Source organism: Artibeus jamaicensis, unplaced genomic scaffold (genome assembly GCF_021234435.1).
Source record: "Artibeus jamaicensis isolate MK-2021 breed Jamaican fruit bat unplaced genomic scaffold, CSHL_Jam_final contig_233, whole genome shotgun sequence".
Classification (NCBI taxonomy): domain Eukaryota; kingdom Metazoa; phylum Chordata; class Mammalia; order Chiroptera; family Phyllostomidae; genus Artibeus; species Artibeus jamaicensis.
In genome coordinates, this window is record NW_026521486.1 from 51486270 (window position 1) to 51509710 (window position 23441).

At 49.9% G+C, this 23441-nt stretch overlaps 2 protein-coding genes across 2 annotated transcripts; both read left to right on the forward strand.

Moving 5' to 3' along the window:
* The first annotated feature begins 1425 nt into the window (after nt 1–1425).
* IGFBP6 (insulin like growth factor binding protein 6) lies at nt 1426–6616 on the forward strand. Its single transcript, XM_037135274.2, has 4 exons — nt 1426–1848; nt 5310–5449; nt 5607–5726; nt 6293–6616. The coding sequence occupies exons 1-4, from the start codon at nt 1524–1526 to the stop codon at nt 6410–6412; spliced, it is 705 nt and encodes a 234-aa protein (XP_036991169.1). The 5' UTR covers nt 1426–1523; the 3' UTR covers nt 6413–6616.
* Nucleotides 6617–7312: 696 nt separating this feature from the next.
* SOAT2 (sterol O-acyltransferase 2) lies at nt 7313–17768 on the forward strand. Its single transcript, XM_037137528.2, has 15 exons — nt 7313–7975; nt 8459–8514; nt 9037–9173; nt 9442–9501; nt 9828–9935; nt 11842–12118; nt 12564–12633; nt 13145–13229; nt 13948–13993; nt 14196–14325; nt 15261–15358; nt 15771–15869; nt 16360–16495; nt 16980–17125; nt 17329–17768. Exons 1-15 carry the CDS (start codon nt 7900–7902, stop codon nt 17377–17379), a joined length of 1575 nt encoding a protein of 524 aa, XP_036993423.2. The 5' UTR covers nt 7313–7899; the 3' UTR covers nt 17380–17768.
* Nucleotides 17769–23441: the final 5673 nt, after the last annotated feature.

Here is a 23441-nt window from a genome sequence, read left to right on the forward strand (position 1 = left end):
GAGAGCTGCCTCTCCTACCCCCACAACCACTGTCCTCCCTACCCATCCAATCTGCACTGGCGTCTCAGGGCTGCTGGAAGACCCTACTCCCCACATGTGGTGTTGGAGTCCCAGGGTAGGCGTGGAGGGTGGTGCTGGGAATGAGGTTCTTTTATTTTGTATTTACCTAAAAGTTCAGGGAGCCCTGACATTCTTGCTCGGAGGCCCAGAATTTAAACTTAGTCACTGCCCAGAGCCCTTGTTTTAGGAAAGAATGAGATGGTTGTTGCGAAACTCAGAGCCAGGAGGGTGTGGGTTGCTGAAGAAAAGAGTTCGTCTTCCTCCCTCTAGGAAGGAAGGCTGGGCTAGGAGGGCTGGGGTGGGCGGGGCCTGGGTAAGGGCTATGGTGGGTGGGCAGACAGACCTGTGTAGTGAAGGTCCTGGAACAGGCAGGCAGAAACACCCAGACCGGTCAGCCGGACACCCCTGGGCACAGGACAGCCTGGTGAACCCCAATAACCCACTGGTTGATACTGCACTGGGTGGGAATGGAGTGAGGGGCAGGCTGTGGGAAAGGTGAAGAATGGAGGGCAGGCTGGCCTGAATGAGGTGGCGGATGGTGGTGGCAGGCTGTCCTGCTCTCTGGCCGCTGTTCCCAAGAGCACCCACGGTGTGGGTTCCTATAACTTTTGCTCCCCACCCCCACCACGTAATTTCGAATGGCCAGTCCCCTTCCACCCACCTCCCAGGTGTCCGGCCAGTTCCCACCTTTGCACACTTGCCCCTCTGCCATACTTCCAGACTCCCATGGCCCCACTACGATCCTGGGGTTTCTAACAGTTCATTCAAGCTGTGCCCCCACCTCATCCTTGCCCCACAGCCCTTCTATCACTGTAGCCCACTGTGGACCCCTGGTGCCCACTTCTCCCACACTCGTATTCCAGTGTTTCTCTTTCTCTCCTTGCCCTCGGTCTATTTTCTCCCATCAGCCAATGTTCCCAACACCCCATTGTCCACCATCTCGGCTCTTTTCTCTCTTCATTCACCCCCATCCCTCTCCTGACCCCCACACATCACCTTTTCTCCGCCCACCTTTAGACTGCTATCTTCTCACCCCCCTGGGCGTCCCCTCCTCCCCTGTATGCTTCACACCTGCACACTAACTGGATTCAGGGTTTTCCTTCCTCCCAAACTGCCTTCCTCTCCTCCTTTCACCCCTCCCCGTCCTCCAGTCTCTGGAGCCAACTGTCCTTCTCCCAAATTCCGGGCGAGATTCCCGGGAACAATGCAAGAAAAATCAGAGTAATTTGGGAAGGAAACAGAAACTGGGAAGGGGGGTGGGGAGAAGAGTGGGGAGGGCAGGTGGGGGGGGCCTCTCCAGTCCCACCCAGTTTAGGGAATGCCTCTGCCTCCTACCCCCCCTTCACCTGGCTCTTAAAGGGCCGGGTCCCTGACCCGCGGCTATTTAAGGCAGAGGGGCGGCGGCAGGCAGCAGCTGTGCCGCGACTGCTCTGAGAGGAGTGGACCCGCTAAAAATCCTGACCATGACCCCTCGCAGGCTGCTGCCGCCACTACTGCTACTAACTCTGCTTGCTGCCCGCCCAGGAGGTGCCTTGGCGCGGTGCCCAGGCTGCGGGCAGGGGGTGCAGGCGGGTTGTCCTGGGGGCTGCGCTGAAGAGGATGCGGGGCTGCCGGCAGAGGGTTGTGCGGAAGCGGGGGGCTGCCTGAGGAGGGAGGGGCAGCAGTGCGGGGTCTACACCCCTAACTGCGCCCCAGGACTGCAGTGCCAGCCGCCGGAGGAAGAAGAGGCTCCTCTGCGGGCGCTGCTGCTGGGCCGCGGCCGCTGCCGCCCAGCGCGCGCGCCCACGGGTGAGTCTGCGCCCCGCCCCCGCCCCGCCCACGTGAGGCCCGCTTCTCTGCAGGCAGGGTCGTGGAGAGGTGGGCGCGGGCAGCTCTATGAGCCTCTGGGGCCTGCCATTGACGCTTCTTCCCTCAAGCCTGGGGAGCAGGTCAGAGGGGTAACGGGACAAGTACGGGGAGGAAGCTAGGAGGCTGGGGTGCAGCTGAAGCTGGGCGGCGTCGGAGCTCTCAACCTTTTTGCCCCCTCTATTACTTTCACTGGAGGGGAAAACAGAGGGGAGATGGAAGGGTTTGCGGTCATGCCATATGTCACAGCAACCCAGCTCCTTCCGCGCTTCCCCCACGTTGGAGAAGGGCCCCAGATAGTCTCAGCTTCCACTTGGAGAAAGAGAGAACGGAAGCCCAGACTCCCAAATGCTGCACACACATTGAGAAATACCTCCTTCTCTCTTTTTAATATTGGGGTGTCCAAAGCACCTGCACATGGGGCCTAGAACAGAAGATGCCCGGATCCAGAGCTCTTTCAGACTACGCGAGGGTCAGAGGGCAGTGCCGCGGGTCCCAGTGGTGGGGACTAGAAGTGGAAAAGAAGGAATCTGCCAAATCAGGGATGTGATTTAAAGCTGCTCAGAATCCTCCATCTCCCCCCACTCCATCTGACCCCAGAGTGGAGAATAAAAGGCTGAGTCGTGGGTGGGCAGAACAGAAGTGAGCCAGAACCTGAAAGATAGGGGGCAGCAGAGAGATGGGGAGGGCAAGAATGCAAACACTCCCCACCCCAGGGCACCTGACCTGCTGGTTTCTTCCATGAGAAGGGGGTGGGAAATCTACTTGAAGTTCCTTTCAGTCTCAAATGCATGCAATACATCCAGTCTGCTACGGTTCTTCCTAAAAGAGGTGGTCCAAGTGGGTCAGAGGAGGCAGTAGGAGCACAGTCACAGGAGGGAGGGTGTTACATGGAGGAACTGAGCCCTGGCTGGTGTGGCTCAGTGGACTGAGCACCAGTCAGGGCACATGCCTGGGTTGCAGGCCAGGTGCCCAGTTGGGGACGTGCAGGAGGCAGCCAACTAATTGATGTATCTCTCACATATGGATGTTTCTCTCCTACTCTTTCTCCCTTCTCCTCTCTCTAAAAATAAGTAAATAAAATCTTTATTAAAATAAAAATAAATGGAAGAAAGGAGGGTCAAGGGCTGAGGAGTGTGGAGAAAGGATTGTCAGCCTAGGGACTGCAGACGAAGTGGCTCCAGTTGTGAGTAGGAGGCAGATGAGGGCACTATCTAGGTTTGAGGGTTGCACGTCTAAGCAGAGTTTGCTTTGCGCGCAGAGAAGGAGAGACAATCCCTTCAGGGGTCATAGTACCCAATGTTACAGCTGGGTAAATGCCAAGCCTTTCACGGTCCCCTTCCTGCCTTTCCCTTGCCCCGATGCCCTGATTTATTTGCTCATTTTGTTCCATCCTGAGCTCACCCTGGGCTCCCCAGACCCCATATGGGAAACTTCCCCAGAGCCAGGAGAGGCATGCCAATCGGAATCCCCACATTCCTGCACCTTTGCAACCTTCCCTCTGCCCATCATGGTTAAGGGCAGAATCGCACATGCTCCTGAGACCAGTGGGGTTGAGCTGGGCCGAGCCAGAGGTGACCAGAAGGGAGAGGCCCCTACTACCCCAGAAGTAACCACATCTCAGGCCTGGGAGAGGTGGGTTGAATCACAGCAGGGTCACAGTAGGGACACACATTCCACTTTTACAGCTGCTGACCCTCCCACATCCATTGCTCTTCTGCCCCATCTCCCTGGCTTGGTGCACCCCCTCCTGGCTGCTGGTGGAACATTCAGGTCTTTCACTCCAAGCCCAAAGCCTCTCCATGTACAGTAGCCCCCCCCCTTAACCCCTGAGAATATGTTCTAAGACCCCCCAGTGGGTGACTGAAACTGAGGATAGTACCAAACCCTAATCAACTTCAACTCTTCCAGAAATGTGGCAACAGCTTCTACATCGGCAAACGCAGCCTCTCCAATAATTTTTATATTTTTCAGTCCAAACCTTTTCCTGAATCTGTGTAACTGTACCTTACTTGCAGTAAGTGTCTTGGTGTCACTCATTTCAGGGATCCCTTGCTGAAGTTTTTGTATAGGCTCAATGTTTTTTTTATTGCAACACATCACCATCAGTCAGAACTTTATTTATTTTTAGAGAGAGGAGAAGGGAGGGAGAAAGAAAGAGAGGGAGAGAAACATCAATGTGAGAGAGAAACATCAGTTAGTTGCCTCTCCCACACGCCCCAATCAGGGACCAAATTTGAAACCTAGCTATGTGTCCTGACTGGGAATCAAACAGGTGACCTTCAGCTTTGCAGGACAATACCCACCAGCACTTGTCTTCTCCATCTTACCTAAGCACTTAATGTGGCCATCATTTTGTACTTTGAGGTGTGACAGCAAAAGTAGCATGAATTTCTTTTTCCTTCTTCACAATGTCATGTAAAGAAGATTCATTTTACTGAAGATTTTAGTGGCCTCAGCATATGATATTTATTCTTCTCTTATTAAGTTGAGAACTTTCACCTTTTCACTTAAAGGCAGCACTTTTTGGCTTCTTTGGCATCTCTGAATTGCCAGCACCACTACTCTTTCACTTTGGAGCCATTAATAAGTAAAATAGGCCGTGGCTGGTATGGCTCAGTGGATTGAGTGCTGGCCTGCAAACCAAAGGGTTGCTGGTTCAATTCCCAGTCAGGGCACATGCCTGGGTTGCGGGCCAGGTCCCTGGTAGGGACAACCATGCACTGATGTTTCTTTCCCTCTCTTTCTCCCTGCCTTCCCCTCTCTCTATAAAGAAACAAATAAAAAATCTTTAAAAAAAATAAGTAAAATAGGATTTCTTGAACACAAGCACTATGATACCTGGATTGTTAATCTGAGAACAGAGATGGCTAATAAGTGACTGCCAAACGGGGAGCATATACAGTGTGGAGATGCTGGACAAAGGCGTGATTCACATCTCAGGCAGGAGGGAGCAAGAGGGCAAGAGATTTCATCACACTACTCACAATTTAAAACTTATGAATTGTTTATTTCTGGAATTTTCTATTTAATATTTTCAGACTATGGTTGACTGCAGGTAACTGAACCTGCAGAAAGTAAAAACGCAGATAAAGAGCTGTTATTATATTTGCAGTTGTTCATGATTTTTGCTTTGCAAAGTGTTTCTTCTTTGTATGCCTTACAACTAGTCTGGGGATATTGTCAGGAAAGGTAATAATACCATTTGCCAGAGAAGGAAGCTGAGGCCAGGAGAAGCTAAGGATGGAGCCAGATTCTAACCCCCTCACGTCTATTGCTCCAAAAGCCCCTCTTTCTCTCACTTCAGTGGGTAGAGGTGAGCAAAGCTCCTTTTCACCTGGCTCTAGTCTTTGACATCTGTCTGATTTCTGGCCTCTTTTTCCCCCATCTGCTTGTGGCCCTAGGGGAGAATCCTAAGGAGAGTAAACTCCAAGTGGGAACCACTCGACAACAGGATGTGAACCGCAGAGACCAACAAAGGAACCCAGGGACCTCTACCACTCCTGCCAGGCCCAGTCCTGGGGGTGTCCAGGACACTGAGATGGTGCGTTTGGGGCTGGCAGGGAGAAGGAGGGGTGGGGAGTCCTGAGCTCAGAGAAGTCTCCCACATTAGCCCTGGCGCCTGCCCGGCTGGCGGGGCTGGGGGACTGGGTGGAGCTCAGCTGAAGTGGCTCCAAGCTGCTTGCTCTCCCTTCCTCCAGGGCCCCTGCCGCAGACATCTGGACTCAGTGCTGCAGCAACTCCAGAATGAGGTCTTCCGAGGGTCTCACAACCTCTACGTCCCTAACTGTGACCATCGGGGCTTCTACCGGAAGCGGCAGGTGAGGCCCCTCCTCTCCTCCCCTTGGTCTGTCAGTACAAGGCTCCTACCAGAGATGGGGCAGGACTTATACAGTTGCATATATAAGACACTTCCCCTGCTTTTAAGTATCTCCCAACTTCAAGGCCCACACCAACAGAATAACCAACCGCACACGGTAGTAGAGGAGTCAGACTGCCTAGGGAATGCCTAACTCAGAAGTACACGTGAGGTGCGTCAGAGTCGCCTGGAGGGCTATAAACACACAGGTGGTTGAGCTCCATCTGCAGAGCCTGAAAAATCTGCATTTCTTAATTAACGCCATGCCAAGCGATGCTGATGCTGTTGGTTTGGGAACCACTCTTTGAGAATTACTGTTCTGACTAGAAGAACCAGCACAGTTTTGTGGGCGGAGAAGAGGAGAAGCAAGGGAAGGAAACCCAGCAGGCCTCATGGTCTTGAGAACCCTTAGAGGTTTCTGCATGTTCACATTCAGGAGTCCACAGCCCATCCCTAACCCACAAGACCCTCCCATCTCTCCTGTTGGAGCTGTGGCCTCACTTCTAATCTGCATGCCTCTCTCCCCAGTGCCGCTCCTCCCAGGGGCAGCGCCGAGGCCCCTGCTGGTGTGTGGATCGGATGGGCCAACTCCTGCCAGCATCCTCGGACGATGGAGGCTCCTCTTGCTCCACTGGGAGCAGTGGCTAAGGCTGGGTGGGGGCCTGCAGGGCCACTGGCAGGAGCACGAGGCTGTCATCTTGGGTCATTTGTTGAGTAATGAGTTACTCAGGGGCCCTGAGTCACACATGCCACCTTCGGGCTCTGCCTCATTGTCCCCTTCACCCCTGGGACCTCATACATGGAAAGATTGTTATGTTGACTTGGGGTATTAATAAAGCTGTGTTGGGCGTCTCTGGTGTCTGTCTCTCTGTCTACCTCTCCCATTTCTGGGGCCCCTGGCCCTTGTCTCTACCCTCTTTAAAGCCTACTCCCACCCCATAGCAGTTCCCTTTTCCTATTGGCTACCTTTGGTCCTTCACTCTGCCCTTGGAACAAAGGAGACTGCCATTGGCAGAGGCTTCAAGGCCTGAACCCTCACCCAACTACCCACCAGGTAGTTGGGGGGTGGGGGTGGGGAATGGAGATAGAGGTGGGGAGAAACTGAGCCCATGACTTTGGTCTGAGGTTGTGATCTTGTTTCTAACACTGAACTTTGGACGGAGGGAAGAGGAAGAATTAATAGTTAATCTCCAGCAGGAACTTAACAAAGAGGAACTCTCAGAGTCCTTACCCTTCTGTTACCAGTTCCATACTACTAAAAAGGGAAGGGCAGTATTATTCATTGAGTTCCCCTCATGGGTGAGCCCTGGACCACATGCTTTTACCTGGACTACCTCATTCTGTGCTTATAGTAACCTTGTGAGGGAGGGATTTTTGCCTTTGTTTTTCAAAGGAGGAAACTGTGGCTTAAAATATTTGTGTCACTTGCCTGAAATTACACAGCCAGGAAATGATAAAGGGAGGGTTTAAATCTAGTTCTTCCGTATATGACAACATCTGGCGTTCCTCTGGTGCTGAGTGTGTTTGTTTTGCCTACATGCTAACCCAGGCAGGTGCAGGGAAGAGCTGACGTTCAGGGACCCCGGCCGACAGCTCTTCCTGGAGGGACCACAGCATCACAATTGTCACAGGTGCCAACCCCATCCGAATATTTATCACGTGCATATAGTGCTTTCAGGTTGACACACACATTATCTCATGGCTTAAGGGAGCTAAGTGTATTGATGTGTGAAGAGCTTTCTGACTCCACCCAGACCTCGGCCTGCTGGGAAGGTGAGCCAGGCAATGTGATAAGCCTCAGGGAGGCAAAGTCCCCCTTCCAACCACACGTATGGTCACTGTTCCCAGGAAAGGGAGAGCACACTTGCTCAGAGCTGGGCATCTGGGTGGTAGTTGGACCCTTGGGGGTCTGTGTCCAGTCCATCCCTGCAACAGCCCACAGAGCCTGTAGCTGGGAAGCACTGGCCTCCAGGCCAGATAACCTGCTGTGTTCCTGGAGGCCCCTTCCTCCTGAAAGAACTTTAGACTTTGGAGCTGTCAGTTGAGCTGGGCCATGGGAGCTCAGAGGGTTGGCAGGTGGTGAAGGAAAGGTGGGAGCACCGCAGAGACCACCTGCTGCCCAGTCAAGACTCAGCATGGAGTCAAGGGCAGCCCAAGTGCGGAAGAGAGCCGGGTCTCGAAGAAGACAGGAGCACCCACCCTCTGGAGAAGGTGAGCCACCCTCTGGGAGTGCAGAAAGCTCAGATGAGTATAACTTGTTGAGAGAGGTCTCCTGCCGTCCACCTGAAACCCTTCCTGCTGTCCTGGGAGGCTAGAGAAGGCAGACTCTGGCCTCTGCTCCTAACTGCCCAGCTGGGAGACGGAGGAGAAAAGGGGCATTCAAAGCTGTGGCCTTGCCTTGTCTTTCTGACTCTAACCTTGGAGGGCGAATGGAGAGGCTTCCTGTTCTCTGAGCACCCTGCTTCCAGCAATGTCATCAGGTTCCCTGCTTAGCAATGGCCTCCTCACCCCCAGATAAAACAATTTCCCCTTCTGACTGCCCCACCCATGACACTAGGTATCTTCTGACTGGGGGGCTGGGAGTCTGCTGAGCACACAGAAAGCATTTCCTGGCAGAGGATGCCTCTGGGCTTGCACAGGGCAGCAGAACCCTAACTCCTCCCTGTGGGTGTGTCCTTTGACCCCTCCTTCTAGGAAACTCAGAGGTGCATGGAGGCCCTGACTTGGTGCAATGGACCAAACATATGGAGGTGAGGGACCTCAAGTGTCAGAGGTCAAGATGGACTGGTCCTGGAGTGGAGGGAGGGAGGGGTAAGGACAGGTTTGGTGATAACGACAATTTGTTCTTGGGTTCAAATCCCTCAGTTCAGGTTACAGCTAAGGGTTAAGATGAAGAGATTTGAAAGACAGGTCATCATGAGGGCACAGGCCAAAAGGCAGCCAGTGAACAGACTTCTGTGAGTGGGGCTCTTACCCCACTCACAGAAGGTCAGGAGAGGTCAGGAGAGGGAAGGCTGGGGTCAAGGAGAAGACAGTCAAGTCAGACACGACAAGATGGGTGGGACTGGAAACTTGGCTCCTGCTGTTACTCCTTGATCATCACTGCTGCCCTGGGAAGCCAGAGGGAGATAAATGATTGGGGAACCTGTGGGCAGGAACCATGTTTTCTATCTCTAGCACTTAGTGCTCATGGAGAGAAGCTCAGTAAATGTTGGGTGAATGAGAGGATGGCCGACCGGATGGAGGGAGAGTGGGCCCTGCTTGTCCTGCAGGTTGTGAAGATGCAGCTGCTGGAGCAAGCACAGAGACAGCTGCTGGAGCTGCTGGATCAGGCCATATCTGAGGCCGTACAATCCTACACACCACAAGGCAAACGTCTGCCTACCATTCCCCCAGATTCCTTGAGCAAGTAAGAGTCTGAGGAGCCAGGGGCTGAGGAATGCCTGGAGCAGACTCCTCCATCGTAAGATTATGACCCATAAGCGCCATCACATGTGCCTTTTATTGCCTCTGCCTTTCTGGCACTGACGTCCACCTCTAGCCTTGCTCTGCCCTGGCCCTGACCTTCTGCTACTATTGGCCTTGGCTCCTAAGTATTTATCTTCTGAAAGGCTCTGTCTTCTGCCCACTGCCTTCTTCCTTTTGGATCCTGATCCAGAACAACTGTCTCAATTCAGGACCCAGGAGCCACCCTTGAGGAAACGGAAAGTTTTTGTCATCCGAGAGTCCCTGCTTGAGTAAGTCAGAGGGTGGGAGGGAAAGAAGGGGCTTCAGTTGGAGGTCCAGGATACCTCAGTGCTCATGCCCAGGCTCTAGGTGGTTTGGGAGAGGACTTAGAAAGAGTTTTTAAGATTCGGTTTCCCCATCTACTCAGGGTGTGACTGTAGAAGAAGGGTCACCAGAATAAGCAGTGTCTGGGCTAGAAAGGGTTTGTCCCAGTCACATCCCAGCCCTTAAAAGTTCCAGTCACTAGGCTCCATCCCCACAAGTGTACCAGGCCAGCACAAGTCCACTTGACCTTGAGGACCCTTCCACACTGATATTCAGGCCCCTCTCCCTCCAGTGAGCTGATGAAGGTGCAGCATTTCCGGACCATCTACCACATGTTCATTGCCGGCCTGTTTGTCTTCATTATCAGCACCCTGGCCATCGACTTCATTGACGAGGGCAGGTAGGCCCCTCTTCTGCCCAGGATAGGCACACAAATCAGATCAGACCCCCGGGGTCCCCAGGACTCCACCTGCCATTGATTATTATGGCACAAGCATCAGTGTGGCTTCCAACAACATTCCCACCTAAAACATACTCTTAAAATAAGCTTCTTCCTTCCACAGCCTTGGATGGTCCTGAGTCTGTCCCCCCAGGGCCAGCACCTCTGGGACAGCTACTCAAATAGTTCTCAGTAGGAACCATGTCTTGAGGCAGATTTACATCTGTGTGCACACACACTTCCCACCTTGCTCTTTTCCAAGTCAGCGCTGTTTGATTCGAGTACCTCCTTTGAACATCTTCCAAGGACCAGCCCTGGGCACCAGAGAGATGAGGGGCAGGCCCCATCTGTGAGGGGCACTCCCAGTCTGGTAAGGAAGACAGACACACACACACAGAAGTGCCTTGCTGGGTCGTTTCCCCCAGAGACCACCACCCGCTCTGAGGGAGGAGCTTCAGAAGGGTTTACATCACTGGGGTCTGTATTTGCAGGACAACCCCTGCTAAGTAGCGAACTTAGGAAGCAGTTAAAGGAAGAGGACCAGGGATCCAGAAGTTCAGCAATAGCACTTCCTTTTGGTAAAATTGTTGCTAACTACATGAATAGTATACAGATCAAATCTCAGCAAAAAGTCCAAATACATGTCAAGGGACAGTCCTTCTTGACCACCCCCTCAATCCCAGACCCCTCTCCAAAAGTGACATTTTCAGCCATTTTGAGAGTTTCTCTCTAAAGCAGTCTCCATGCATTCCACCCATATCTATGTAAGAACCAAAGACATGTATTTTGTGGTGTTTACATAAAGAAGACTCGTACTGTACCTATTGTTCTGGTTTTACTCCCCAACGACCCAGTGTAGAGATCTTCCCACGTCAGTCTACTGTTTTTAATGACGCGGCATCGGGCGTTTCCGGGTTTTGTTCATTAGTCCTTTCCTAATGGACATGTGGGTTGTTCCCAATTGTCCACCATTAGAACTGTATACCTTTTTAAAAAAAGCCTTCACCATCCCAGCTGGTGTGGCTCAGTGGATTGAGTGCTGGCCTGCAAACCAAAAGGTCACTGGTTCAATTCCCAATCAGAGCACATGCCAGGGTTACAGGCTGGGTCCCAGGTTGGGGGCATGTGAGGGGTGACCAATCGATGTGTCTCTCATACATTGATGTTTCTCTCCTTCTCTTTCTCCCTTCCTTCCCTTCTCTCTAAAAATAAATATGTAAAATCTTTAAAAATATTTATTAAAAAATCCTCACCTGAGGATATATTTATTGACTTTAGAGAGAGAGGAAGGGAGAGAGGGAGGAACTTCAATCCATTTCTTCCTGTACGTGCCCTGACTAAGGATTGAACCCACAAATTTTTTTTTGGTGTACAGGATTTTGCTCCAACCAATTCAGCCACCCTGCTGGAGCAAAACTGTGTACTCTTAATGTAAGCAAACAAAACACTCAACAACCTGCTGGCACTGGAAAAGAACAGAACTAACAAAGATCAAACGAGATTGGGTACATTCAGGGTTGTATGGCCATAGACAGAACTAACAAAAATCCAAGTTAAACACTACATACCTTCTATCCTAATACCTGTGTTATGTGAAGTACTGAGCCCTTCTGCAACACCATAATATTCACGGAGGGCTCTAACAGCAGTTTGGAAGCAAACCCATTTCCCAATAGAGTCTCTTCAGGCAACAGCCTGCACTAGAAGTCTAGGCAACAGAGATGTCTTCTTGAACACTTTCAGAGATGAGGAGCTTACAGCCTTCGTGGGATACCTCAGTTTATCTTCCAAGAGCTGTGGCTGCAGATGAAGGGGAAAAGGTTGGGCTACACGTTTGTCTACTTTGTCTCTCCTTTCCCACTCCCAGGCTGCTGTTGGAGTTTGACCTATTGATCTTCAGCTTCGGACAGCTGCCCTTGGCTCTGATGGCATGGGTCCCCATGTTCCTGTCCACTCTGCTGGCACCCTACCAGTCCCTCCGTCTGTGGGCGAGGTCCCAGGCCGCAGGGGCCTGGACGCTGGGGGCAGGCCTCGGCTGCGTGCTGCTGGCCGCTCACGCTGCAGTACTTGGCATACTCCCAGTCCATGTGGCTGCCAAGTATCAGCTCCCTCCTGCCTCCAGCTGCATCCTCGTCTTTGAGCAGGTGATGGGTGGGGCCAGCACCAGAGGGCTGTGGAGGCCTGTACAGAATTGGCAGGGTGGAACTAGTTACTAGAGGCGGAGTTCATTGCCAGAAATTTGAGCAACCAGCAGGCTCCAGAGAAATGTAAACCAAATGGATGAGGCTAGGCAAATACAACCTGGCTGGGCAGAGTCACAAGGGATTGGACGAACGAAGAAGGCTCCGCTCTGGCCTTTTCAGTAACCTCTTACCCTCGATTCATCCCAGCAGTAAGGAAATCTGACAAAAAGATAAAGTATGTGTTTTAACCATGCATATTCTATGAACTGCCTGCCTCATTCTCTCTCTCTCTCCTCCCCTTCCTTTTCTCTCCCCTCCCCACTCTCAGCAGAGGGGACCCAGACATTATGCATTGCAATATGCTTAAAGCCACACAGCGACTTAACCTCCCTCTACTCCATCTCAGGTCAGACTCCTGATGAAAAGCTACTCCTTCCTGAGAGAGACTGTGCCTGGTATCCTTTGTGCCCGAGGAGGTGAGGCCTTCCACGGGGGTGCTGTGAACTCAGGCCTCTTGGCTGGTTGCATAAAGCCAGCAGTGGCAGGATCTTCATAAAAGCTCTGGCCTCCTAAGCCCACCCTGCCCACTGGGCACAAGTCTGGCCCCCATCCGGCCTCTGTGGGCCTTGGCTTTAGGCCTCAGGTCCCTCTCTGAGAGATGGCACCTTTGTTGCCCAGTATTTTCGGTGCTTTCGCATTTCCAGGCCTAGCCTGAAGAGAAAGGGAGAATGGGTAGTGGAACTTCTGGGTGCCAAATAGAGCTTCAGCCATAGCAGATTCTGCACCAGGAAATGGGGTGCCTGGAATGGAAATAAGAGAGGTGCTAGACAGCAGGTTCAGCTCCTGCCCAGTTTTACCTCCCCCACCCCTCCAGACCCAATATCCAACCTCTCACCCATCCCTTCACCTCCCTGGTCCCAGCCCCCCCTCACCTCTGCCCTCTTTCCCTTCCCCATTCACTGACTGACCCTTCTCACTTCTCCCCAGGTGAGGGGATCCAGGCCCCCAGTTTCTCCAGCTACCTCTATTTCCTCTTCTGCCCCACACTCATCTATAGGGAGACTTACCCCAGGTAAGACCCTGCACCCTTTCCCCAGATGCCTAGGCCCAACAGGGGCCTTGGCCTCTTCCTCTCCTCTCCTTGAGGTCCCTAGCCTCACCCCAGGCACTTGCTCAGGAAGCATCTCATCACAGAGATGAGAAAGAAATGGCAAGTAGGCTACACCTTCTTGCACCATCCATGGTGACACAACAATAATCAACTGTCCTGGTTTGCTCAGGATTGTCCCTGTTTTAGCACTGAAAATCCTAGGTCCTACCTTGGCCAGCATGTCTCAGTTAGTTGGCCATTGTTCCACAAAACAAAAGGTCACCGGTTCGATTCTTGGCTGGTCATGGCACAGGCCTAAGATGTGAGTTCAGTCCCAGTGAGGGTGTGTGTGAGAGGCAACTGGTCAATGTTTCTCTCTCTCTCTCTTTCTCCCTCCCTTCTCTTCTCTCTCTAAAAATAAATAAATCAAATATTTTTTAAAAGAAAGAAAAAAATCTAGGTTTTGGGAAATCCCTCAATCCAGAGCAAACTCCAGATGGTTGGTCACCTTAGTTGACACCCATGCTAAAATTCCATTTGCTATCTCTAATATGAAAGATGCAAAGTGTTCTAGACTCCCATTTCCCCAGAAAACCCTCCCAGGCCTGAGCAACTGAGGGGCTGTGGAGAGAGGGCTCCAGAACCTGGGTCCTGGCCTGAGAAGGGAACAAGAAACATATAATCCTTGTTGCTGCTGCAGGACACCCAACATCAGGTGGAATTACGTGGCCAAGAACTTTGCTCAGGTCAGAAGATGGGGTAGAAGGGTGGACCACCTGTGACTCATGGTGGCTGAGGGGGCATTTCTGGGGGGGGGTGGAGGAAGCCTGGGGAGAAGACAGATCAGAGGGCAGAGGAGGGAGATGCTGGGCCAGAGTCCAGTTCTACGGTTAGGGGGCAGCTGCCAGTACCCCTCTCAAAGTTAGGTGTCTGCCACTCCCTCTCCAGGCACTGGGCTGCATCCTCTATGCCTGTTTCATCCTGGGCCGCCTCTGTGTTCCTGTCTTTGCCAACATGAGCCGGGAGCCCTTCAGCATCCGTGCCCTGGTGCTCTCCGTCATGCACGCCACATTGCCAGGTATGCCCACTAAAGCAAGACTGATGAAGGCTATGCTGTGGGAAGGTTAGCTGGGAATTTCTCACTCCCCTTGCTCTTTACCTTCAGTCAGTTTCAGCACCGCCTCCCTCTGAATCTCTCTTCGCTGCCAACCCTTCCTATCGCTGCTCATTGTTAGGGTATCAGTTCAATTTGCCATCTGCTCCCCCTTTCTACATTAGCCTCCCAACCTTCATCCCTCCCCCTGAATCTTTCCTCTCCCATCTGCTTCTGAGAACACTGCTGTCCAAATGAACTTCCCTCCTACAGATTAATCATTCCTGACCCTGTTTCAAAAGCTCCAGTGACTCCACATTGCTGGGATCTCCAGATAAGATTGGACGGTGGCCTGGCATTCCAGGCCTTTCCTGGAGTGCGTCACATCCCACCATAAGTCCAGCCATTCACTGAGTGGCCTGCACTTCCACGCCTCCAGGCATTTGCTTACACTAGTCTCTCAGCTTGGAATGTACTTTCACTACTGTCTAGTTGTAAAATCCAGTTCTTTCTTGGAGGCCCACGTGAGCGGTCCTCCTTTCGGAAGCCTTGCCTGTCTTAGGCATCAATTACCATGCTCTGCCCTGTGCTCTGCATTCCCAAGCACATCTGGCCACCATGCTTAATTCCCAACACATTTAACCTTGATGTATGGTTATACGTGTCTCTCTCTCTCTCTCTCTCTCCAACTATTCTGTGAAATCTCAATGGCCAAGGGCTTTGAGAATCATCTCGTAGCCCCAATATCTGGCATGGTGTTCATGAGCAAATGGGTGAATTGATAAATGCATGAATTAGTAAATTGCTGATAAATGATGGGTAGGACTGAGGCCCTAGATGCTGGGCAAGGGTTCCTCAGACCTTCCTGTGGGTTCCAGGTGGGCCAGCCTGACCTGCAGCCCCTTGTCCTCACTCACCAGGCATCTTTATGCTGCTGCTCATCTTCTTCGCCTTCCTCCACTGCTGGCTCAACGCCTTTGCAGAGATGCTACGATTTGGAGATAGGATGTTCTACCGGGTGAGGCCTGGACCTGGGCTAGTTGGGAGCTCGAGTCGGGGGGATAGACAGGGATCTGGGGAGGATGTTGGGTGTTGCCTCAGGTGCACGGAAATGTGCCCTTCTGGGTGTGGTTAGAATGCCATCCCTCCACCTCCTGACTAGTCAGAGGTAACTGCTTTTGTGCAGATGGAGAGGGAGTTTCAGAAAGAGGGGAAGTAGCAGGAAAGGCAGGGACCCCAGGTCCAGAAGAGGGAACTGAGAGAGCTGAGACAGTACTTACCGCCTCTACTTTGCCTGGAGTCAGCCCTTGTGGGAGAACATTGGGATTAGGGCAGGAAGCAAGGGTGGGAAGCTGAGAAGCTGGGCCTGGGAAGAGACAGGGCCCTGATTCCCACCTCCTTCCTTCACTCTGACCCCTCCCCTTCCCCAGGACTGGTGGAACTCCACATCCTTCTCCAACTACTACCGCACTTGGAACGTGGTGGTCCATGACTGGCTGTACAGCTATATATATCAAGATGGGCTGTGGGTATGGGCTCTGTGGACCTTCCTCAGCTCCCACAGTTAATGGAGCCCCTCTGGGACACCCCCTCCTTCCCTCCCTCTGCAGCATTCAACCTAAGGGCCCCTTACCTTCCACCTGCCCCATTGTATCCAATCCAATGGGCAGAAAATTCTTCTTATGATCTAACTTCCTAATCCCTAACTCCACCCTCTTCATAGGGCTTTCTGCCCTCCTAAGGGACACACATATATCAATTTTCAGTTATCAAGAATTGTTACATACATTTAATCTGCACAATAACTCTGTAAAGTAAGTATTATTATATCCTCTTTTTAAAATTGCATATAAGGCCCAATGGGCTAATGAAATGCTCTTAAGTAAGACATGTCAGCCCTTCTGACCCCAAATCCCATATTCTCTTCATTGCACCACATACCTTCCTGGCTTCCTTAAGGAGGGGGCTTTTCATAGAAGGGACCTAAGGAGAGTCAATTCCTCCCCCTGCCCCTGCCAGCTCCTCGGAGGCCAGGCCCGCGGGGCAGCAATGCTGGGCGTGTTCGTGGTCTCTGCAGTTGTCCACGAATACATCTTCTGCTTTGTCCTGGGCTTCTTCTACCCTGTCATGCTGATACTCTTCCTTGCCTTTGGAGGTGAGCTTGGCTTCTGTGTGCCACTGGAGAGGGGGGGGAGTCATCCAGAGGAGGAGGCCTGTGTTCCTGCTCCTAGAGAATCCAAACTATGGAGGAAGCCATACACCCAAGACAGAGGGACTTGGGAGCAAGGAGGGAGGCAGCATCAAATGGCAGCAAGGGGGTGTCCTGGGGGATGTGGGAGAAGATATCTGGCTCCAGAGGAGCATCTGAGCAGGACGCACATGGAGGGAGACAAAGGGGCGAAAACTGGTGGAGGTCGGGAGGCTCAGTATGAGATCCAGGTTATTGAAGGGTAAACTGAGGAATCCTGGTTTACTGGGAGTCATTTCAGACCCCTATGGGTTTCTGGAGCTGGGTTCCAGATCTTTTCCAATGGGACCTTCCCGGTCCATCTCTTCCCAGTGCCCTGGGATGGAGAGCAGCCAGGGACACAAGGCACAGGTATCTGGAGTTGGGGCGACCATCTTTTCTCCTGCCTCAGGACCAATGAACTTCATGATGCATGACCAGCACACTGGGCCAGCGTGGAATGTGCTGATGTGGACCATGCTGTTTCTGGGCCAGGGCATCCAGGTCAGCCTGTACTGCCAGGAGTGGTATGCACGGCAGCACTGCCCCCTGTCCCAGGTGAGGAACCATGACACCCACATCAACTCCTTGTTCAGGGGTATATGCCTCCCCTTCCCAACAGCTAGCCCCCTATTTTTGCCCAGTTCAACAGCTAAGATCAGGGGACGGGCCTAGTTTGGGGGTGATGGGCTCCCATGTCTTGAGTGCACAGAGTGGGCACTGGGAGGGACCTCATTCATAACTCACCTTTCTCTGCACAGACAACCTTCTGGGAGCTGGTGACACCTCGATCTTGGTCCTGCTACACTTAGAGGTCTGTGCACTCCCACTGCCCTGATAGTACCACCAAGTTCTTTTCTGCCTGCAAAGCCTGGGACCAGGACTCATCTCTCTGCACTTTAAGACCTAGTTCCGAGGCAAGGGGACTCAGCATGCATGACCCCTCCAGAGAACTCCAGAGACTGAGATCTGTGGGCCTGCAGGAAGCTGAGCGCAGACTCAGAGTGGTGCTGGCCCTTGGGCCTCTGCCCCCATAAACTGGGCACAGGGCCCCCTCCCACTCCATGTCTGTCCAGACTTGAGGACACTCGAAGGACCTCACATATTTGGTGACTGTGGGGAGGCTTAGTGAGACCTGGGACCACAAAGGTCTGAGAAGGGTTTAGGGGTGTTTTTTTGTATTTCCAATTCAATAATAAACTCTGTGTTTCTTTTTATTCATTCATAGCTTTGTTCATTCATTCATCATTTGCCAAAGGCCCACTTTCGACAGGCATTATTGGAGAGCTGTGTCTGCGGAGGCAAGACTTTATGGCAGAAGGAGCTGAGGGTCTTGGGTGACATCCTGCCCTACCTTCTCTATGACATTCTCTCCCTGAAACCTGGCCTCGCCCCCTCTTCCACCCTGACTCCTCTTCAGTTCACATTTCCACACCCCTTTAGTCCTTCTGCTCATGACAACTGGCAACTGCCAACACATTTGGGGAGGGCACACAGCAGGCCTCCTTCCCTTCGGCAGACCCAGGAGAGGAACCTCCTGTACAAACCTTGGGCAAATTTTTCAACTTGGTGACCCTTGTTTTCCATGGCTGTAAAATCGACATTCACATTAGGCGTGTCTGAACTGTACGAGGACAGCAGGCCAAAATGTTCATACTCAGGGTCCTTCTGGAAGTCGGACTGTGCGGTCGTTCTAAGGAGAGGGTCATCCCTGTCTTCCCTGCACAGATCTCTTGCCCAACCTGGTGGCTGGGAGGCATCTGCCCTAGGGAAGGGGCAACAACAGTAGCTCCAGGGGGACTGAGAACCAAGTCAACCAAAATTCCCGAGGGGAGGCACTTTTAAAAACATTTTCACAGTGTCTACAGAATATTTTTTCATGTCAATATTGTAGATATATTTTATCATTTTTAAGTACTGCATGACATTACATTGTATGTGTATACTATACTTTAACTAATTATATACCTTTCAATTGTTTCTGATGTTTCACTCTTTAAAACAATTCCGTGATGAATTGTCTTGTGTATATATACATCTTTGTGCATTTCCCCAGGGAAAAGGGCTAAAAGCAGAATTACTGAAACATTGGGTGGGCTTATTCAAATTTTGTACACATTGCCCAGCTTCCTTCTAGAAAGCTCACGTGAATTTACAGTGCATGATATTGCTGCCCATCTCCCATCCCCTTGCCAGTGTGGGGTTTTGTCGGCTTATTTATTTTTACCAATCAGATAAGGAGAAAATCATGTCTGTTGTTTTTATTTTTGCATTGTGCTTACTATTTGAAAAAACAGAATATATTTTCCTGTGTGTACCAACCATTTTTATTTAATATTTTATTTATTTAAAATATTTTATTTATTTTATTTTTTAGAGAGAGGGGAAGGGAAAGAGAAAGAGTGGGAGAGAAACATCAATGTGTGGTTGCCTCTCATGTGTCCCTTACTGGGGACCTAGCCTGCAACCCAGGCATGTGCCCTGACTGGAAATCGAACCAGCAACTCTTTGCTTCATGGGGCCCTGCTCAATCCATTAAGTTACACCAGCCTGGGCTAATATTTTATTTATTTTTGATAGACTTTATTTTTTAGAGCAGAATTTAAGTTCATAGTAAAATTGAGCAAGGATAGACTCCCCATACATTTCCTGGCCCCCGCCAGACATGGCCTCCCCCGTTCTCACCATCCCCCGCCAGAGCATACTCCCCTCCCAAGGGATGCGCCCACTGCGACACGTCATCATCAGCCGGAGTCCATGGCTGACGTGAGGGTTCACTCTTTTTTGTTGCACACTTAATTGATTTGAAAACATTAATTTATTTCTATTTTTAATTTTCTCCAGGCTTATTCAGACTTTACTGAGGTATAACATAAATTTAAAATATAAAAATGAGCCTGGCTGGTGTAGCTCAGTGGATTGAGTGTGGGCCTGTGAACCAGACAATCGCGGTTCGATTTTCAGTCAGGGCACATGCTGGGGTTGCAGGCTGGTTCCCTGCAGGCCAGTTCCCAGCAGGGGACACATGAAAGGCAACCATACATTGATGTTTCTCTCCCTCTCTCCTTTCCTTCCCCTCTAAAGATAAAGAAATAAAATCTTTTAAAAAAATAAAGTATAAAAATGCGGTGATTTGCTATATGCACATATTGCGAAATGATTACCACAATAAGGTTAGTTCACACCTCCATCACCTCTCATAACTACCATTTTTTTGCATTTATAATGATAACATTTATGATCTTTTGTCTTAACAACTTTCAGATATGTGATACAGTATTGTTAATTATAGTCAGCGTGCTGTACATCAGATCCCCCAAACTTTTTCATCTTGTAACTGGGAGTTTGTACCCTTTGACCTTCCCCTGGTTTCCTCCACCCTCTGCCCCAGGCAGCCACGTTCCACTCTTTGTTTCTATGAGTTTGGCCTTTTTAGATTGCAAGCATGAGCAAGATCATAAAGTATTTGTCTTTCTGTATCTGATTTATTTCACTTAACATAGTGCCCTCACGGGAATTTGGACAAATTTATGGCATGTATCCACCATTATAATATACAGAGCAGTTCCATTGCTCTAAAAAATCCTCTGTGCTCTGCTGAATAATTTATTTTTTTATTTTGTTTATTTGCATTTTTATATTGGCTGGCTATCCAAACTTTAAACATTTTTTAAATTTTCTTTTAAATAAGCTTTTTATTTTGAGACATAATAAATTCACGTGCAGTTGTAAGAAATAATGCAGAGAAATTCTGTGGACCCTTTTTTTTTTTTTAAGGAAATGTTTTTATTTTTATTTTTTTTTGTTTTTTTTGTTTTTTTTTAAATTTATTTATTTTTTTAAATTGATTATGCTGTTACAGTTGTTCTATTCCCCCCTTCATTCCCCTCCACCCTGCCCCCCCAACCCCACCATTACCCCCCTTTAGTTTATGTCCATGTGTCTCAAGTCCTTTAGGTTCTATATTTCCCATACTATTCTTGCCCCCCCCATCTATTTTCTATCTACTGTCTATGCTACTTGTTTTCTGTACCTTCTCCCCCCATCTCCTCCTCCCACTCCCCTGTTGCTAACCCTCCTTGAGATCTTCATTTCTATGTTTCCACTCCTGATCTAGCTGTCCTTTTAGTTTGCTTTCGTTTTAGGTGTGGTTGTTAATAACTGTGAGTTTGTTGTCCTTTCACTGTTCATGTTTCTTTAACTTCTTTTTCTTCGATAAGTCCCTTTAACATTTCATATAATAAGGGCTTGGTGATGATGAACTCCTTGAATTTGATCTTATCTGAGAAGCACCTTATCTGTCCTTCCGTTCTAAATGAAAGTTTTGCTGGGTAGAGCAATCTTGGTTGTAGGTCTTTAGATTTCATGACTTGGAATATTTCTTTCCAGCCCCTTCTTGCCTGTAAGGTCTCTTTTGAGAAATCTGCTGACAGCCTGATGGGGACTCCTTTGTAGGTGATTGTCCCCTTAGCTCTTGCTGCTTCCAGGATTCTCTCCTTCATTTTAATTTTGGCTAATGTAATTATGATATGCCTTGGTGTGTTTCTTCTTGAGTCCAACTTTTTTGGTACTCTCTGGGCTTCTTGGATTTCTTGGAAGTCTATTTCCTTTGCCAGATTGGGGAAATTTTCTTTTATTATTTGTTCAAATAGTTTTTCCACTGGTGGTTGTGTCTTTCCCCCCTTCTGGTACCCCTATAATTCGGATATTGGAGCGTTTAAAGATGTCCTGGAGGTTCATAAGACTCTCCTCATTTCTTTGAATTCTTGCTCCTTGACTCTTTTCTGTTTGGCCATTATTTGGTTTCTTCTGGTCCACTCCATTGATTTGAGTCCCAGTTTCCTTTTCATCTCTATGGGTTTCCTGTGGAATTCCATTCATTTCCCTTAATTTAGCCTTCATATGTTTCTCTAATTTGTGGCTATAATCCACCAGATCTGTGAGGAAGCTGATGACCAGTGTTTTAAACTGTGCATCTGAGAGTTTTGCTATTTCTTCGTCACTTAGATTTATCTCTGGGGCTTTGAGGTCTCCCTGCGACATTTTTGGTCTGTTCTGGCCCTTTAAGTGGGAGAAGCGGCGCCTTGGAGTCCCAGGTCGCTGGGTTGTGACGCTGTATGTGGGGGCGTGGTCAGAGCGGGGAAAATGGCGGCGCCCTCTATTGCCGCAGCGCCGCTGTCTATCGTCACCACGGCCGCCGTCTATCGCCGCCGCCGCCGGTCCAACCGCTCACTCCCTCACTCGCGCGCAATTAGGCAACCACAGTCAACACGCTGCACCGCCTCCCCACTGTCTCCTCTGCAGTCGTTCACCCGGTGGGTTGCTCGGTCGCTCACTAGGTCCAATCCTGGGTTTGGAACCCGTGTGACTGGATTCGCGCGTCTGGATTCCGCGCCCGGGTCCGACCGAGCCCTCCTTTGTAACTCCTCACCCGACGCCGGTTTCGCCCCTTACCGGTCGGGCTGAAGAATTTGTTGTTAACGGACTTCCGAAAAGTTCAGTTTTCCGTGTTCTGGTTGTGTTTTCTGATGCTAATATTTAGTTGTCCCTAAACTTGGTTGTGTGAGGAGGCACGGCACATCCACCTAAACCTCCATCTTGGCGGAAGTCCTGTGGACCCTTTTTTTAAATTTTATTTTTTAATTATATTTTATTGATTATGCCATTACAGTTGTTTTATTCCCCCCTCATTCCCCTCCACCCTGCACACCGCCATCCCCACCATCCCCCCTTTCATTTATGTCCATGTGTCACAAGTTCTTTAGATTCTATATTTTTAATACTATTCTTGTCCTCCCCCTGTCTATTTTCTACCTACTGTCTATGCTACTTATTCTCTGTACCTTCTCCCCCTTCTCCTCCTCCCACTCTCCTGTTGCTAACCCTCCATGTGATCTTCATTTCTGTGGTTCTGCTCCTGATCTAGCTGTCCTCTTAGTTTGCTTTTGTTTTAGGTGTGGTTGTTAATAACTGTGAGTTTGCTGTCCTTTCACTGTTCATATTTTTTATCTTCTTTTTCTTAGATAAGTCCCTTTAACATTTCATATAATAAGGGCTTGGTGATGATGAACTTCTTGAATTTGATCTTATCTGAGAAGCACTTTATCTGTCCTTCCATTCTAAATGAAAGTTTTGCTGGATAGAGCAATCTTGGTTGTAGGTCTTTGGATTTCATGACCTACATGAAATCCAAGGTCTTTGGAATACCTCTTTCCAGCCCCTTCTTGCCTGTAAGGTCTCTTTTGAGAAATCCGCTGACAGTCTGATGGGAACTCCTTTGTAGGTGACTGTCCCCTTAGCTCTTACTGCTTCTAGGATTCTCTCCTTCATTTTAATTTTGGCTAATGTAATTATGATGTGCCTTGGTGTGTTCCTTCTTGGGTCCAACTTCTTTGGGACTCTCTGAGTTTCCTGGATTTCCTGGAAGTCTATTTCCTTTGCCAGATTGGGGAAATTCTCCTTTATTATTTGTTCAAATAAGTTTTCCACTGGTGGCTGTGCCTTTCCCCCTTCTGGTACCCCTATAATTCAGATGTTGGAGCGTTTAAAGATGTCCTGGAGGTTCCTAAGACTCTCCTCATTTCTTTGAATTCTTGCTTCTTGACTCTTTTCTGTTCGGCCATTATTTGCTTTCTTCTGGTCCACTCCATTGATTTGAGTCCCAGTTTCCTTTTCATTGCTGTTGGTGTCCTGTGCACTTCCATTCATTTCAATTAGTTTCGCCTTCATATATTTGTCTAATTTGTGGCTATAATCAACCAGTTCTGTGAGGATACTGATCACCAGTGTTTTAAACTGTGGGTCTGAGAGTTTTGCTATTTCTTCATCGCTTAGATTTATAGGTTCTGGGGCTTTGAGATCTTCTTGAGCCATT